Source organism: Cervus elaphus, chromosome X (genome assembly GCF_910594005.1).
Source record: "Cervus elaphus chromosome X, mCerEla1.1, whole genome shotgun sequence".
NCBI classification, from domain to species: Eukaryota; Metazoa; Chordata; class Mammalia; order Artiodactyla; family Cervidae; genus Cervus; species Cervus elaphus.
This window is the reverse complement of record NC_057848.1, coordinates 157,107,768-157,122,961: the sequence shown is the minus strand read 5'-3', so window position 1 is coordinate 157,122,961 and position 15,194 is coordinate 157,107,768. Positions and strand designations below refer to the sequence as shown.

At 38.9% G+C, this 15,194-nt stretch overlaps 1 protein-coding gene across 5 annotated transcripts in view; it reads left to right on the top strand.

Moving 5' to 3' along the window:
• PPEF1 (protein phosphatase with EF-hand domain 1) overlaps nucleotides 1–15,194 on the top strand; it is a 115,871-nt gene that overhangs the window by 67,810 nt on the left and 32,867 nt on the right. For 3 of the 5 annotated variants that reach the window (XM_043897090.1, XM_043897087.1, XM_043897088.1), the window contains 4 exons: nucleotides 6,293–6,459; nucleotides 9,286–9,322; nucleotides 10,383–10,532; nucleotides 14,712–14,855. In XM_043897090.1, coding sequence (XP_043753025.1) covers nucleotides 6,293–6,459; nucleotides 9,286–9,322; nucleotides 10,383–10,532; nucleotides 14,712–14,855 — 498 coding nt within the window. The remainder of the gene's footprint in view (nucleotides 1–6,292; nucleotides 6,460–9,285; nucleotides 9,323–10,382; nucleotides 10,533–14,711; nucleotides 14,856–15,194) is intronic. The other 2 variants (XM_043897089.1, XM_043897091.1) reach the window with 2 other exon arrangements.

Here is a 15,194-nt window from a genome sequence, read left to right as displayed (position 1 = left end):
TTTAGGTCATACCTGAATGGTCTAGTGGATTTCCCTTTTCTCTTCAATTTAAGTCTGAATTTGGCAATAAGGAGTTCATGATCTGAGCCACAGTCAGTTCCCGGTCTTGTTTTTGCTGACTGTGTAGAGCTTCTCCATCTTTGGCTGCAAAGAATATAATCAGTCTGATTTCTGTATTGACTGTCTGGTGATGACCATGTTTAGAGTCTTCTCTTGTGTTGTTGGAAGAGGGTGTTTGCTATGACCAGTGCATTCTCTTGGAAAAACTCTGTTAGCCTTTGCCCTGCTTCGTTTTGTACTCCAAGGCCAAATTTGCCTGTTACTCCAGGTAGCTCTTGACTTCCTCCTTTTGCCTTCCAGTCCCCTGTAATGAAGACGACATTGTTTTTGGGTATTAGTTCTAGAAAGTCTTGTGGGTCTTCAGAGAACTGTTCAACTTCAGCTTCTTCAGCATTACTGGTTGGAGCATAGACTTGGATTACTGGGATTACTGTGATATTGAATGGTTTGCCTTGGAAATGAACAGAGATCATTCTGTCGTTTTTGAGATTGCATCCAAGTACTGCATTTCGGACCCTTTTGTTGACTAAGGGCTATACCATTTCTTCTTAGGGATTCTTAACCACAGTAGTAGATATAATGGTCATATGAGTTAAATTCACCCATTCCAGTTTTAGGATCAGTTTTAGTATCTTTAGTATCTTGACTAGAATCAGTTTTAGTAGCTTCTAATTTTCAAGAAAATCCTCCATTTCTCTTGATTGTCAAAGTATATTGCCACAGGTTCCAACATTATATTCTCTTTTTATATATATAATGTTAAAACTAACTTCTCTATATCTTTGCCTTTTTTCTAATCTTTAATCTTACATGTTTTTCATTATCTTTTTTTACTTATCCTTAATCAGGCTTATGATGAGTTTTATCATCAATTTTATTAGTTCTTTCAAAGAATCACTCTTTGGATTATATAGCTTTCATTTTTTCATTTTCCATTTCATTAATTTCAGCTTTTATCTTTATCTAATTGATTTTATTTTTCTAATATGTTAAGGTGAATATAGTCTTTCATGTGCATCTTCTTTAATAATGAAGGCATTTAAGACTACACATTTTTTCTTACTTTAGTTGTTACTGAGCCTTCTATCAAATTTATAATATTGCTGTTAATTTCCTCTTTGATCCAATGGTTATGAAGACTATAATTTTTAATTTCCAAGGACCTTAATTCAAAAAGCTAGAATTTTTTGCATTATATTATTTGCTTCAGGTTTTATTGGATTATGATATGAGAATGTGTCCTATGAAATGTTTATTATTTTGAATTTGTTTAGGATTTCTTTGAAATCAAGTATATGATAGATTCTCATGAAACCGCCGTGGACAAATGAAAAATTAATTGTATCCGCTATTCATAGGATGTAGAGTTCTTCGTATTTCTATTTATTAAGTTCATTAGTTATACAGTTGATCCTTGAACAATACAAGAGTTAGTCCATGTATAAGTGATTGTTGGCCCTCCTCATCTGCAGTTCCTCTGTATCCAAAGAGTCAACCAACAATGGACCATGTAGTAGTGTAGTATTTACTACACTAAAAATTTGTGTTTAAGTGGACCCTTGCAGCTCAAACCCTCAGTGTTCAAGGGTAAACTGTACATTCAATTTTTTCCAGTTGTATCTTTTTAAATATGTGTATTATATATTTCTGTATAACAAATTACCCCAGTACTTACTGACTTAAAACTGCAAATGTTTAGTATCACAGTTTCTGTGGTTCAGAAATCTGAGTACAGCTTAGCTGGGTGGTTCTGCCTGAAGGTCTCTCATGAGCTAGCAATCAAGCAGTTGGCTAGGGCTGCAGTCATTTGTAAGGTTAACTGGACCTGGTGGACCCATTTCCAAGATTGCTGACTCACATGGCTGCAGACACAGCTTTTCAGTTCCTTGCTGGCTGTTGACAGAACAGCCACATGGTCCTCTACACAGGGTACCTGAGTGTTCTCATGACAGAGCAGTAGCTTTTTCCAGAGTGAGTGATCCAAGAGAGCAGATAGGAGGCTGCAGTCTCTTTTATGACTTAGTCTCCACAGTTGTACACCAGCACTCCTGCTTTTGTTTCTTATTCCTTCCTTAGAAGCAAATCACTAAGTCCAGCCCACATTCAGGGAGTGGTGTTAGGCTTCACCTTTTAAAAGGAGTATCAAATAATTTGTGGACATTATTTTAAACCAATAAATACGTTTGAATAATTTACTATGTGTTTTTTAAAATTTTCTTCTTGCATTTATAGTGAATATATGAAGCAAAAACTTGTTCTTTCATTTATTGAATACAAGTTTATAAATTGAACCTTCTTCATAAAGTGGCCATTATTATGATATAATGTTGCTTTGTGATAATTTTTAGCACTTTGAATATTAAATTCCACTTTGTCAAATATTAATATTTTCATTTTTACCTTTTCTTTGTTGCATTTACCTTGCTTTCAGTCTCTCTCTATTTTTTTCATGTGTATTTCTCACAAACTATAGATACTTGGAGTTTTGTGCTTTAAAGTAGTCTTTCTTTTTGCTGTTTTGGTGAAGTTTTTTAAATTATTGTTTTCTTTGGCGTTTTTACCATGCTTTCCTATTCATTAGTTGTTATCTTCCTATTCCTGACATTCATTTCTAATAAATGATGTATGTGTGTATACTTCTTAAACAGCTATAACTTTATTCCTTCTTCATTATCCTCTCTCTGCTCCAGTAAGGTAAATATATTTGTTTTCACACTTTCCATGTACATTCCCCATTCAGATGAGATTTGTAGAGAATTTTACTTTTCTCCCTTCACATCCCCTACAAATCCTTAGTTTTGGTTCATGCCAGATTTTTAGTTCTTGACCATTATCAGATTTCCTTCATAGTACATCTCTTCTATTTCTTGAATCCTTGTTTTGTATTGGGTTGGCCAAAAAGTTCATTTAGGTTTTTCTGTTAGCTGTTTCAGAGAACACAATTTATACATTATTGCTATTGATTTATATTTAATTATGTATTGCAAGGTTCATTGTTCACAACTCTAATCTTTTCTCTTAGTCCTTCCCAGGCTTAAGGGCTTTTTATTGTTACTGCTGTTATTTGGTTAAAATATGTTCTTGAGTGTTTTCCTCTGTGGGGCATGTGGATGCTAGGTTCTTTAAATGCAGATTCTTTTAATGCAAGGACTTCTATGTTTCTAACACCTAAAACTATGTCTGGTACATAACAAGCAATCAGTACATGTTCATTGAAAACAGTAGTCATGAGCTCTTTCGAACTTCAGGGTGAAGTCTCGTTTTAAACTGTAGAAAATTCCCTCTCTTATTTATGTAATTATTGCCTCTTCTCCATCTGTTCCTTTTTCCTGATTCTCGAATGCTTATTGTTGGCATATTAGTTCTCTTGGCTCTGAACTCTAATCTCTTACTCATTCCTCATGATTTCCATCATTTTGCCTTTTGCTGTTTGTGAGAGATTTTTCATCTGCTTGCTCTTTCGGTCAGCAATGTATTTTTCAACCATTCTATCTTTTAGTTATCACTAGTCTATTGATATTTTAAATTTGAATAGCATATTTTTAATGCCAGGAATTACTGACTTTCTGTTCTTTGTTTCATGGTACTCTCATTTTTAAAAAAGGTTGGCTTCTGTCTCCTCCAGCACTGTTACCTCATTAGGAGATGGTACTTTAGTAGGTCTGATTGGTCTGCCTCTGTGGTTACTGGATCCTCTTAAATATGATGTTATTTCCATTTTAAAATTTCTGCTTAAGCTAGGCCAAGCTTCTCCATAGTTGGAGGCACAACAACACTTTCTGCTTCTGCATCAAGAGTGTGAGAGGAAGTCTCTGTGTTCCTAGGTGTCTCTAAATGCATGTGTTAGTATTCTTTTAGTTTCAGAGATGTGAAAGTTCTTCTGCCTTTCCTGTAAGATCCAGATCCCTCCCCCCTCAACCAAGACCACACACATGCTCTGAGACAAAGTGTCCCCTTAATCACAGAGTCTACATGTCCCCTCAGGCCTAGTTCTTCCACAGCTCTCTGCTGCTCCTTAAGCCCCCTTCAGTCCTGGACATCCCGATAAAATCTATAGCCTCCAGCACTCCTCAGACTTCACCAGGTTACTCATGGCAGCCAGCTGAAGTCTGGGGATGGAAGAGTATTAGAGATGCAGAATCACTCCTTTTTCCTTTATGTTTTGATGAACAGTAGCCTATATTTTTATAATTGGCTCATACTATCTAAGCCCAGTGTGAATAGGTTATGTGGATTCATGTATAAGAAAATATAAAGTGGTGGGGTTGTAAAGTTAGAAGTAACATGGAGGTCATAATAAAATGAATCTCTTAGTTTGTGTGGTGCTTTATAGTTTTTACACACTATAGTAAAAGCACACTGTAGTTTTAACATACTACAGTCTCATGTGAGTTCCAAAGTAGCCCTGTATGATAAGCATGGAAGTTATCATTTAACAGATGAGGAAACTAGAGTTCATAATGATCAAATAACTTGCCCAGGGACACATGGGTAATAGTGGAGCTGAATTAGAGAATAAGTCTTCTGGCCCAGAACACTACACCACTGCTTGCTCTTTTCCAGTTGCCTTCAGAACATGTTTTGTTGCATACTGACTTCTGGAATTCCTAAGTTATATGCTACAACTTGTATTTTATTTTTTCAACTATTTTTGTCATATAGATATGAACAATTTAAAATGTATATAAATACTAGGTGGTGAGTATAAAGTAATAATATTTTCTTACATAATTTGAAACCTAACAAAAGAGAAAATCGAAAATCATTTGAAAAAGATTAATATAACTAGAATATGTGAATTACTTCTCGAAGGTAACTTTTTTGAAAGAGGACATATATTAGAATATATGAGTACTTAAAATTTTCTTTTTGTAATGTATATTTTAGACATTTGAATTATCTTACTATGCAATAAAAATGCACTCAACCATTTCTCTACCAGGCATGGCATGTTTTATCTTAGAGTTTACTAGTACAGAAGTAAAGGAAAGAATAGCTGCTATAAAGACCAGACCTTTGTCCTAATCCCAGTCCTTTTTTATGCTAACACTATATTTTAAAGTATTATGCTCAGGAGTGGTAATCAACATATTAAACAACAAATACAGCTCTGGTTGGTGAGCAGTCAAGAACATATGCCTCTAACACCTGGTGTAATTGTATCAGAGTGGACTGATGGTATATTAGCTCTGCTCACAGTTGGACTGTACCGTACACTTTCCTGAGTACTTTCATATCCTGTCTCTCATTTTTGATCTGGGATGGGATTCTTTTTACAAATTGAGAAAATCACAGCCTAGAGAAATTAAACAGAGGGTCCCTTAGAATGAACGACTTCTGGCTCTTAGTTCAATGTTTTTCCCTCTTCTACCCAAGGAGGAGATGACAGAATCCATTTTTTTTTCCATTTATTTTTATTAGTTGGAGGCTAATTACTTCACAACATTGCAGTGGGTTTTGTCATACATTGACATGAATCAGCCATGGAGTTACATGTATTCCCCATCCCGATCCCCCCTCCCACCTCCCTCTCCACCCGATTCCTCTGGGTCTTCCCAGTGCACCAGGCCGGAGCACTTGTCTCATGCATCCCACCTGGGCTGGTGATCTGTTTCACTATAGATAATATACATGCTGTTCTCTCGAAACATCCCACCCTCGCCTTCTCCCACAGAGTCCAAAAGTCTGTTCTGTACATCTGTGTCTCTTTTTCTGTTTTGCATATAGGGTTATCATTACCATCTTTCTAAATTCCATATATATGTGTTAGTATGCTGTAATGATCTTTATCTTTCTGGCTTACTTCACTCTGTATAATGGGCTCCAGTTTCATCCATCTCATTAGAACTGATTCAAATGAGTTCTTTTTAACGGCTGAGTAATATTCCATGGTGTATATGTACCACAGCTTTTTTAATAGGATAATTATCAGGTCCTTTCAGAGAAAACTCATAGTTTTCATGCGCGGAAGTGAGTAGGATGAGCCATCCCCCTGGTGTACCTGTCCCAAGCTAATTCTTTACTTCCAAAAGGTCTCTTGCAGGAGAAGAGTGAAACCTTTCACCCTTGCCCTGGAAAAGTAAAATTGGCTTGAGTGGGTGAGCAGATTTTTCCCAGTGGAAGAACTGACTCAGCCTCTTTTCTCCATATCCACGTGAACGTTAAGTACAAAACCTTACTTTTAAAAGTACATTCTTTTAACTGCTCCTTTTCCCCCCTCTTCCTTCCACAGAATGGTCTCCCCTCAGTGAGCAACCCATATGTTTTTAATGGTGATTTTGTAGATCGAGGAAAAAATTCCATGGAGATCCTAATGATCCTGTTTGTGAGTTTTCTTGTGTACCCAAATGACCTGCACTTGAACAGAGGCAACCATGAGGATTTTATGATGAATATGAGGTAACCTATCCCTGTAGATTTCCTCTTTTGTTTCCTGTTCTGGAAAATGCTACCGTGTTTAGTTCCTAGCAGAGAGTTAGAAGTGAGTGTAGAGAAGTAGGGATGAGAATCTCAAGGAAGATCTCAGTTCTTACCCCAGTTTACCTCCCTCAATCCTCTACTGTGTGACTATAAATTGCTCTAAAATTCCCTTCCTATCTTTTCTTCCAATCCTTCCTTTTCCCTTCTATTTTGTTGTTCCTCCCATACCCACCCTTCCCAAGCCAAATTGTGTGCTTTCTAGACGTGTTAGGCCAGGTTTGGAGGTGTGGTTGAGCAGGTTTAGATGGACTCATTCTCTTGATACTCTTTTGGTTTGCCTCAGAAGTTGTCTCGGAAACTAGTACTGTGTTTTTCACTAATGTGTATATTTTTTTTATGACATGGTGATTGCTTCTGGCATAGTTGTTCATAAACATATTTGAGAACAGCTGTAACATAGCATTTCAGCTATCTGACTCACTGGAAGTTTGGGGAATAAAGATTGGTTAAGTGGTTTACCAGTTTTCGCTGTGAAAGGCACAGTAAGTGACAAATGTTCTTCTTTCCTTTCTTTCTTCCTCCTCCTCTCTCCTTTCCCTTCCTCCCCTTCTTCCTCTCCTCCTTTTGTTTCTTGTTTTATGAAAAAACAATCCAGTTTGCACTAGGGAAGTAGAAGGCATGGCATGTTAGATGCTTCAGTCCTGGGCTTTTGAGTGCCTGAATCAAAGCTCAGCAACTGATGAGTTTTCTCTTTGGGGCAGTTTTGGCACTTGGCCTGAAAACAAGAGTTTCAATTCTAACCCTCAGGTTTGGAAGAAAATGCCAAATATGAAGGAAAAAAATCCCAAGGCTATTTTCAGAGGCTATATATATATACACAATATAGCTCAATACATATATGTAATATAGCTCAAAACATTTATTTGGGCATGCCATTTATTCTTCCATTTATTTAGCTATTCGGTTCTATTTGTTGTTGTTGCTGTTCAGTCGCTAAGTTGTCCGACTCTTTGTGACCCCATGAACTGTAGCATGCCAGGCTTCCCTGTCCTTCACCATTTCCCAGAGTTTGTTCAGACTCATGTCCATTGAGTCGGTGATGCCATCCATCCATCTCATCCTCCGTCACCCCCTTCTCCTCCTGCCATCAGTCTTTGCCAGCATCAGGGACTTTTCTAGTGAGTTACCTCTATGCATCAGGTGGCCAAAGTGTTGGAGCTTCAGCTTCAGCATCTAGTGCTGAATGGTTACTGAAAGAGACATGGCCCCTGCCCTCCTAGAATTTACATCTAGCAGGGAAGACACAAGTTGAGCAGGTTTTTCAAGTGTGATGAATTTGTAAAGAGGAGATCCAGCCTGTCTGAGGGGTGGTTTAAGGTTTTCCCATAGAAATATGGCATTAGCCTGAGACCTGAAGGATGAATTAGGAAACCAAGAGACGACCATGGCAGGAGTGGATGGGAAACAGTGTTCCGCAGTGAAGAGACAATTTAGGCAGAGCTTGAGAAAGGACTTTTTAGACTTGAAAGAAGTTCAGGATAGGAGAAGCATAAACTGAAGAACAGGATGGTACCTGATAGGGCTGGAGACGTAAGAAATTACTGCAGAGGAATTTGAGCTTTCTTCTGAGGACAGGAGAAAATCATTGAAGAATATTATAAAATTTGTGTTGTAAGATGCAGCAATAAGAGTAGTTTGGTGAGGGACAAGAATGGATATGGGGATGCCAGTAGGAAATAGAAGAGTTGAAGAGATAGATGATGGGTTCTCACTGAGACTGGGAGATGGAGACACAAAGAAGTAGATAGATTCAAGAGGAGTTTAGGTATTTTTTAAGGCTTGGTAACATGATATGGAGGACTTGACAGAAGAGAGAATCAAGATGACCTCCAGGTTCCTAGGTTGAATTTGCAATATCACTGATATTGGGGACATGATAAGAGGAGAAAGGTGGGCTGAGGGAGAATGATGAGTTCAGTTGGGGGTAAGCTGATTTGAGGTGCTGTTGAACAGGCAGGACTGAGTTCATTTTAGGAAACATCATGTTACACTGTAGAAGCTTCACATGACATGATTTGTGTGGAAACCTGGAGTGAGTATGTTGCATTCTGACTTCACTTTGTTGGGTATATATTATTCAAGATATATTATTATACTTCAAGATATATATTATTATCTTAAGGCAAAGAAAGTATTGGAAAAAAATCTCATCATTAAATCCCTTTTAGTGACTGCTATTCAGGCATTAAACTTCCTGATACTTTTTATTAAAACCCTCAATACCATTACATGAGCTATGTTAGAGAGAGTATTAAGAACCAACTTACTGCCTTCTAGGCTTTTCTTTGTTTGGTCTTTTTTCCCTCCTAATCATTCATTTACCATAAGGTATAGGATGTCTGAGAAATTCTATCTAAATGAAAAGCATTCTCCCACACACCTTCCCTCAGTGGCCACAGCACACTGTGGATACTTGCAGTACTTAGACACCGGTGCCTACCACATATTTCTTAAGTTGTCTTGTATTGGTTTCATGGAAATTTATCTTCTTTTCCCAGCTATACTCTAAACTCCTTGAGGGTAGGGATGACATCATCAGCTGCCTTTGTTCTTTCCCATAGTGCCTAGCAAAGACTTGAGTAAGTAATAGTTCCAACTGAAGTCTAGTTGCTTGAGTTCTTGATACTTGTGATAGTAAGATGTTAAGGACTTGCTTTTTTGCATGACTTGACTCACGTAAGTGGGAGTTACGGGAAACTCTTTTAGCATTCAGTGACAGAGTTGAAATCCCATTGTTTTTTTCAGGTATGGCTTCACGAAAGAAATTTTACATAAATATAAGGTAGGACTCATCTACTTTTTTTTTTTTACATCCTCTTTGCTGTTTATACATAGAAGTTCAAGAAGGATGATGGGAGAATTAATCAGAATCCAGGCCAATAAAAGCACAAAAGGAAGCCCTGGCCATGGTGAAGACCTGTTTTTCTTTCTGGACTAAACCAAGCTTTTTCATTGTAACTTCTGTGTGAGTTTTAACACAGATACAAACTCTGTTGTTTCAAAGATACCTGGGATTTGTTTTACTCAGGTTTGGTAAAACATGGAAATGACTGTCATGAAGGGAAAGGTTTTTACTCACAGTTCCTTAGAAACTGAAGTCAGTGGTACACCACACCATATGGGGCTGCACCTCAGGGTCAGTCAAAGGCAGTGGCAAGAGCCTTTATTGTGGTTTTCTCAGGAAGAAATGAGTGAGGCAGTGTAAGCAGATTTAGGATTGGCTCGTTTGAGTAATTTCAGCAGGCTCTGGGACTTACAAGCTGTCCACGGTTGCCTGGTGTCTGGCTGGCCCTGGGGTGATTGGAGCAGGAAATAGTGGCCCTGGGTGTGCTGTGCTCAGTTGTGTCTGACTCTTTGTGACCCCATGGACTGTAGCCCACCAGGCTCCTCTGTCCGTGGGAGTCTCCAGGCAAGAATACTGGAGTGGGTTGCCATGCCCTCCTCCAGGGGAATCTTTCTGACCCAGGGATGGAACCCACGTTTCTCATGTCTCCTGCATTGGCAGGCTGGTTAAATCCGTAAAGGACTAGTTGGGAGGATGGGCTCTGGGTAGGTTGATTTGCATATAAAAGGCACCCTTTTTTACATATAAAAGACAACTCCTTACTATCTCTAGGAATTAACTAGTCTTGGGAGGGGCAGTCTCTTCCCCTGGGTCAGCAAGTCAAAGTATCAAAAAAAGAGAATTAAAAGACGTGATTAATGCATGCTTGTTGGTTAGTGTGTCCATCCTGACCTAGTTTGGGTGGCATGGAAACTGTTGGTTTTTGTCCATATGTTGGGACTATTCAGTAAAATTGAACCTATCAGAAAAACAAACTTACTCAAGCTCTTACTTACAGCTGCACGGAAAAAAAATCTTACAAATCTTGGAAGAGGTTTATACCTGGCTCCCAATTGGTACAATCATTGACAATGAAGTCCTGGTCATACATGGAGGGATATCAGAGTCCACAGACTTGAATTTACTCCACCGTTTAGAAAGAAACAAAGTAAGAAACAATGTTTGCATGAATGTCCTCTCAGAGATTTACAAAGGGATACATACCTCCTTTCATGTATTGTTTTATATCGATTCATGTTTTAGTGATTGCTGTAACTCTGAAAAAATGAGTAAAAATTTTAAGAAAATCCATGATTGCATGATAAAGAACTAAATTGATAACGTCTATATATGGAAAATATATTTTTAAAAATTCATGGTGAAAGTGGGAAAATATTGGCATTTCATAATAGTTTCTAAAAGTGAAAAATCCTGATTTTTGAAAAGTTAAAATTTCTAATTAATTAATGTTTTAAAATATACCAACATAAAGTTTACCCCTTTAACGATTTTTAAGTGTGCAGTTCAGTGGCATTAAGTACTTTCACATTATTGTGCAACCGTCACTACTGTCACCACCATCTATTTCTAAAACTTTCCATTTTCCCAAACTGAAACTACCCATTAAACACTAATTCCCAATTCCACCTTCCCCAGCCCTTGGCAGCCACCATTCTGTGTTATAGCTCTAAGAATTTGACTCCTCTAGGAGCCTTATAGAAGTAGAATCATACAGCAGTTTGTGAATTGGTGTGATTTCCCATATATATTCCAAATGGCTCAGGATATTTTTTGGGGGGAGTAGTTTAATATTTTAATCCTAAGTAACGATATTCAATACAGCAGAAGCAGAGCAGGAATATGTATCGACCCTCTGAGGGAAATGGCTGTGTGGGGCCTGAAGCTCTGAGGCTTAGTGAAAGGCTTCTTTGGTGGGGCTTTGCAGAGTGACTGGAATTGCCTTCCGCATGTCAAGAGCCCAGCCAATGCCCCCAGACTAGGGGGACAGGGGAACGACCTGGGCATGACGACCAGTGGCAGCTCTGAGTCCGGTGATCATGTGCAGTCCTAGTGAGAAACATGAACCCTGCTCCTCAGGACTGTTAATCAAATTCCTACCAATCTATGCAAGGGGAATCTAGAACTAGAATTTAATTTGATGTGGACATGTGATTCCTGTTCACCTTGAGTTTTTAAGAGTCCTTATACCTTTAAATACATATAAATGATTATATTGTTGCCAACCCCTTCTCATTCTTCTAATTTCAGCTTAAACATACCCCTCCCCTGGAAAGCCCTCCATGACCTCCAGACTAGATCAGGTCCCCGTCTGTATGCTCTCAAGCCCCTTGTACCTATCCTTCATAACAGTTACAAAATTAAATAAGCGATTGTGGTACTATTTGTTTACCACCTTCCCCTGCTTCTCTAGTTCACTGATATAACTCCAGCACCTAAGATGTAGTCAGTATTAATGTTTGTTGAATATTTCCTAAGAGATTTAAGACTGAAATAGGGCAAACCTAAGGTAAAACTGGATAAAAACTTTTTTTACAACTCGCTTTCCTGATTGTGTACTGATTTTACATACCCCCTCCCCAGCCTCACCCAGTGATGACCATACTTCCTGGTTTGCACCTGTTGTCTTGGTGTAGGTGTTAATACCACCTCCCTTTACTCTCAGAAGTATCCCAGTTGCAATAAATTTTAAGGCCACCCTAATTTAAGGTACCTTTCTTAGGATCTCAGCAAATAGTCAAGCCAATAAGATGTTTGAATCAACATGAGATAGTAATTGTTAACATAATGAGTGGATATGATTCTAGCCAAGAGCAAGGGAACATGATGTTTTTGTCAGTCAAATATTGGCAAGCACATGGCGGGAAGGCGGCATTCCACCACCACTGGCCCTGTGACAACAGCACTAATCAGCCGTGGCAGCCACTACTAATTGATCAGATTGAGAACTTTTCCTTTCCTGAGGTTAGCCTGAGAAGCCAGTCCTCTCTCGGGCTTTTTGAGATATTAAGAGCATTTCTCTGAAATGTCCATTACTGTTTCTATGGAGACCCTAAATTGAGAGCCACCTTAACCTAGTAAACACTGTGAAGCTCTGACATCAGACAGATGTAGCTAACATTACATCTATTACATCCTGCTTCTACCCCTTCCTGGCTGGGTGACTGGGTAAGGTACCAATGATTTCTAAGCCTCATTTCCCACATCTATGCACTAAAGCCAAAAAATACCTACCATATTGGATTGCTGGGAAGATTAAATATAACTACCTAGATGAAAAACATGGCAGAGAGTAAGCTCTGAACATAAAGCTCTCTTCTCCAACTCTGTCCTCTTTTTCATGATACTTAAAACTGAGGTTTAAATTTCAGTCACCAAGAGAGACCCTGGGGAGAAATTTTGAGGCCAGAAATTTTCCCAGGATACCTCACATTTCACCCACTTCGGGGATCATTGTTCCACATACTGTTAAGACTGGCTTTAAAGGTAGAAATTTGACTTGTATGTTTTTTGTCTACCCCGCTAAAATGAAGTTGAACTGGTAGCACATGTTCTTTGTGTGAAATATAATTGAACTGTAATGAAAGTAGTAGGTTTAAGCCTTTGGAACTCTACCAGATGAGATACAAAAACAGATTTTCAAGTTAGTTTTATAACCCCCACTTGCCCGTCTGTTTGGACCTCCAAATGTAGGGGTGAACATGCTTCCTGGTTTACACCTGCTGTATGATTTAGTTGTTCATGGGGGAGGGGTAGAGTTGGGGGAACGCGATGACAACCTCCACTGCAGGTTCATTAAAGGTATTTTGTAAGGTGGGCAGGTTGGGAAGGGGGGATGGTGAATGCAGAGGGACAGAGAAGGAAGACCATAATACTTAAGCCTCTGGTTTAGTATTCTTCAAACTCCTTGGCAGAGGTTATGGGAAGAGATGGTTAGTAGGACCCCCAGGAGAAAATGATGATGTGGCACCCAGCAGGGACTGGGCAAAGTGTCCTGATCCCACATGGCCTTGAAAACAGAAGAGCCACAGTACTTAAGAGACCGTGTGGCTTTGTCCTCCCCAATGACCTTATCAGAAGTGAGTTGTGTAGACCTAAGTCCAGAGTGTCCTCCCAAAATACTCTGCTCTGCCTAAGACCTGGAGACATTTGCTGGGGGGGAGACAGGGAGGTAGGCTGTGAAGTGAAGTGAAGTCACTTAGTCGTGTCTGACTCTTTGCGACCCCATGGACTGTAGCCCACCAGGCTCCTCCGTCCATGGGATTCTCCAGGCGAGAATACTGGAGTGGGTTGCAGGTTCCTTCTCTAGGGGATCTTCCCGACCCAGGGATCGAACCCAGGTCTCTGGCATTGTGGGCAGACGCTTTAACCTCTGAGCCACCAGGGAAGCCCAGCTCACTAATAATAGCTGAAATTGAATTCCAACCATCTCAATGAGATAGGACCTCAGAATACGGTTTGCTTTTATTTTTGAAAAATAAAGGTAAGATTTTATATACACCCTAGTTTATAGAAGAAACTTAAGTGCCTACCTCAGAGAATTATCCATCACTGAACTCAGGCTTCCAATGTAATAGAACCATTGCTTCAAATTGTTTTGTATAAAGGTGTAGTGCTACAAAGAAACAAGTATAAAATTGCAGTCTCAAATTATGTAAGGGAACATAGAAGGGATTATAGTAATTGATGTACTATCAGAAAGACATTTTGTTTCCAAAGAAATACATCACCTTTGTTACTAGGATTAGATGTAATGTTCAGTTGCTGGCAGGTCAGACTGAGAACCCAGTGCACTTAAGTCAGAAGGCTTCCGAAATTTTCAATTTATGTCCCCATTGTGAACTTTCTTGGACACAGATGTACTTTCTCTCATTTCTCCTGGAAAACACAACAAAAAGAAAAGCAGTCATCGTCTTAAGAGGCGTTTCTGAACTCCAAGCCAATTAGTTCTCTCTTAGCTCCATGTATAGATAAAGGGTCAGAGGGAGACTAGTTTTCCCTTAGCATCTTCCATTTCCCGTCACAACGCCAAAGAACATGTCTCCACTGACATCTGTGCCTCTGGGGTCTTTCAGAAGCTCTAATGGGAAACTTTCCCTGTAAGACAGTGTCTCTAGTTGAAAAATGTACAAACAGAGCTTAACAGGCCCAGTTTATAGAGATCAGTGCATCAGTAAGATGAAGGAGGTAGGTGAGATGGAACAGGCGGTCATGTATTTTCCACTGAGTTGAGGCACAATAATATAGACAAAATAGCAACTAGTGCTGAAGTTTCTACATGTAGCACACTAAGCATAGGGTTTGGCTAAAGCGTGAATTTATTTTGTAGATGAGATCTGTGCTGATGCCACCAATTCCAATGGATGGAGACCGTGCTGAGAAGAAAAATAAACTGGGTACAACCATTGTGGCTCAGGGAATCAGAACAAGTGGATCCTTTTCTGAACAATTAACAAAGCAGGAATGGGAGCAGGTAAGTAATCAGACTGTTCACTAAAGTGGCAGTGAAGATGCAGTGTAGATGATTTTGTCCCTAATAATATATAAGTGACTTACTTTTCTAAGCAGATCATATCCTTTTCTCTAAATCCATTACTATATTTCAACAGCTTAATTGAAATATCATTCAAATACCATATAATTCACTCAAAGTATATAATTCATTGAATTTGGTATATTCAAAATGTACAACTATCCCCACAATCTAAATTTAGAATATTTTCATCACCTGAAAAAGGAACTTCACATACCTATTACCAGTCACTTCCCATTCTCTTCCCATCCCCGCAGATTAGACCTTTTGGTCTTAGTA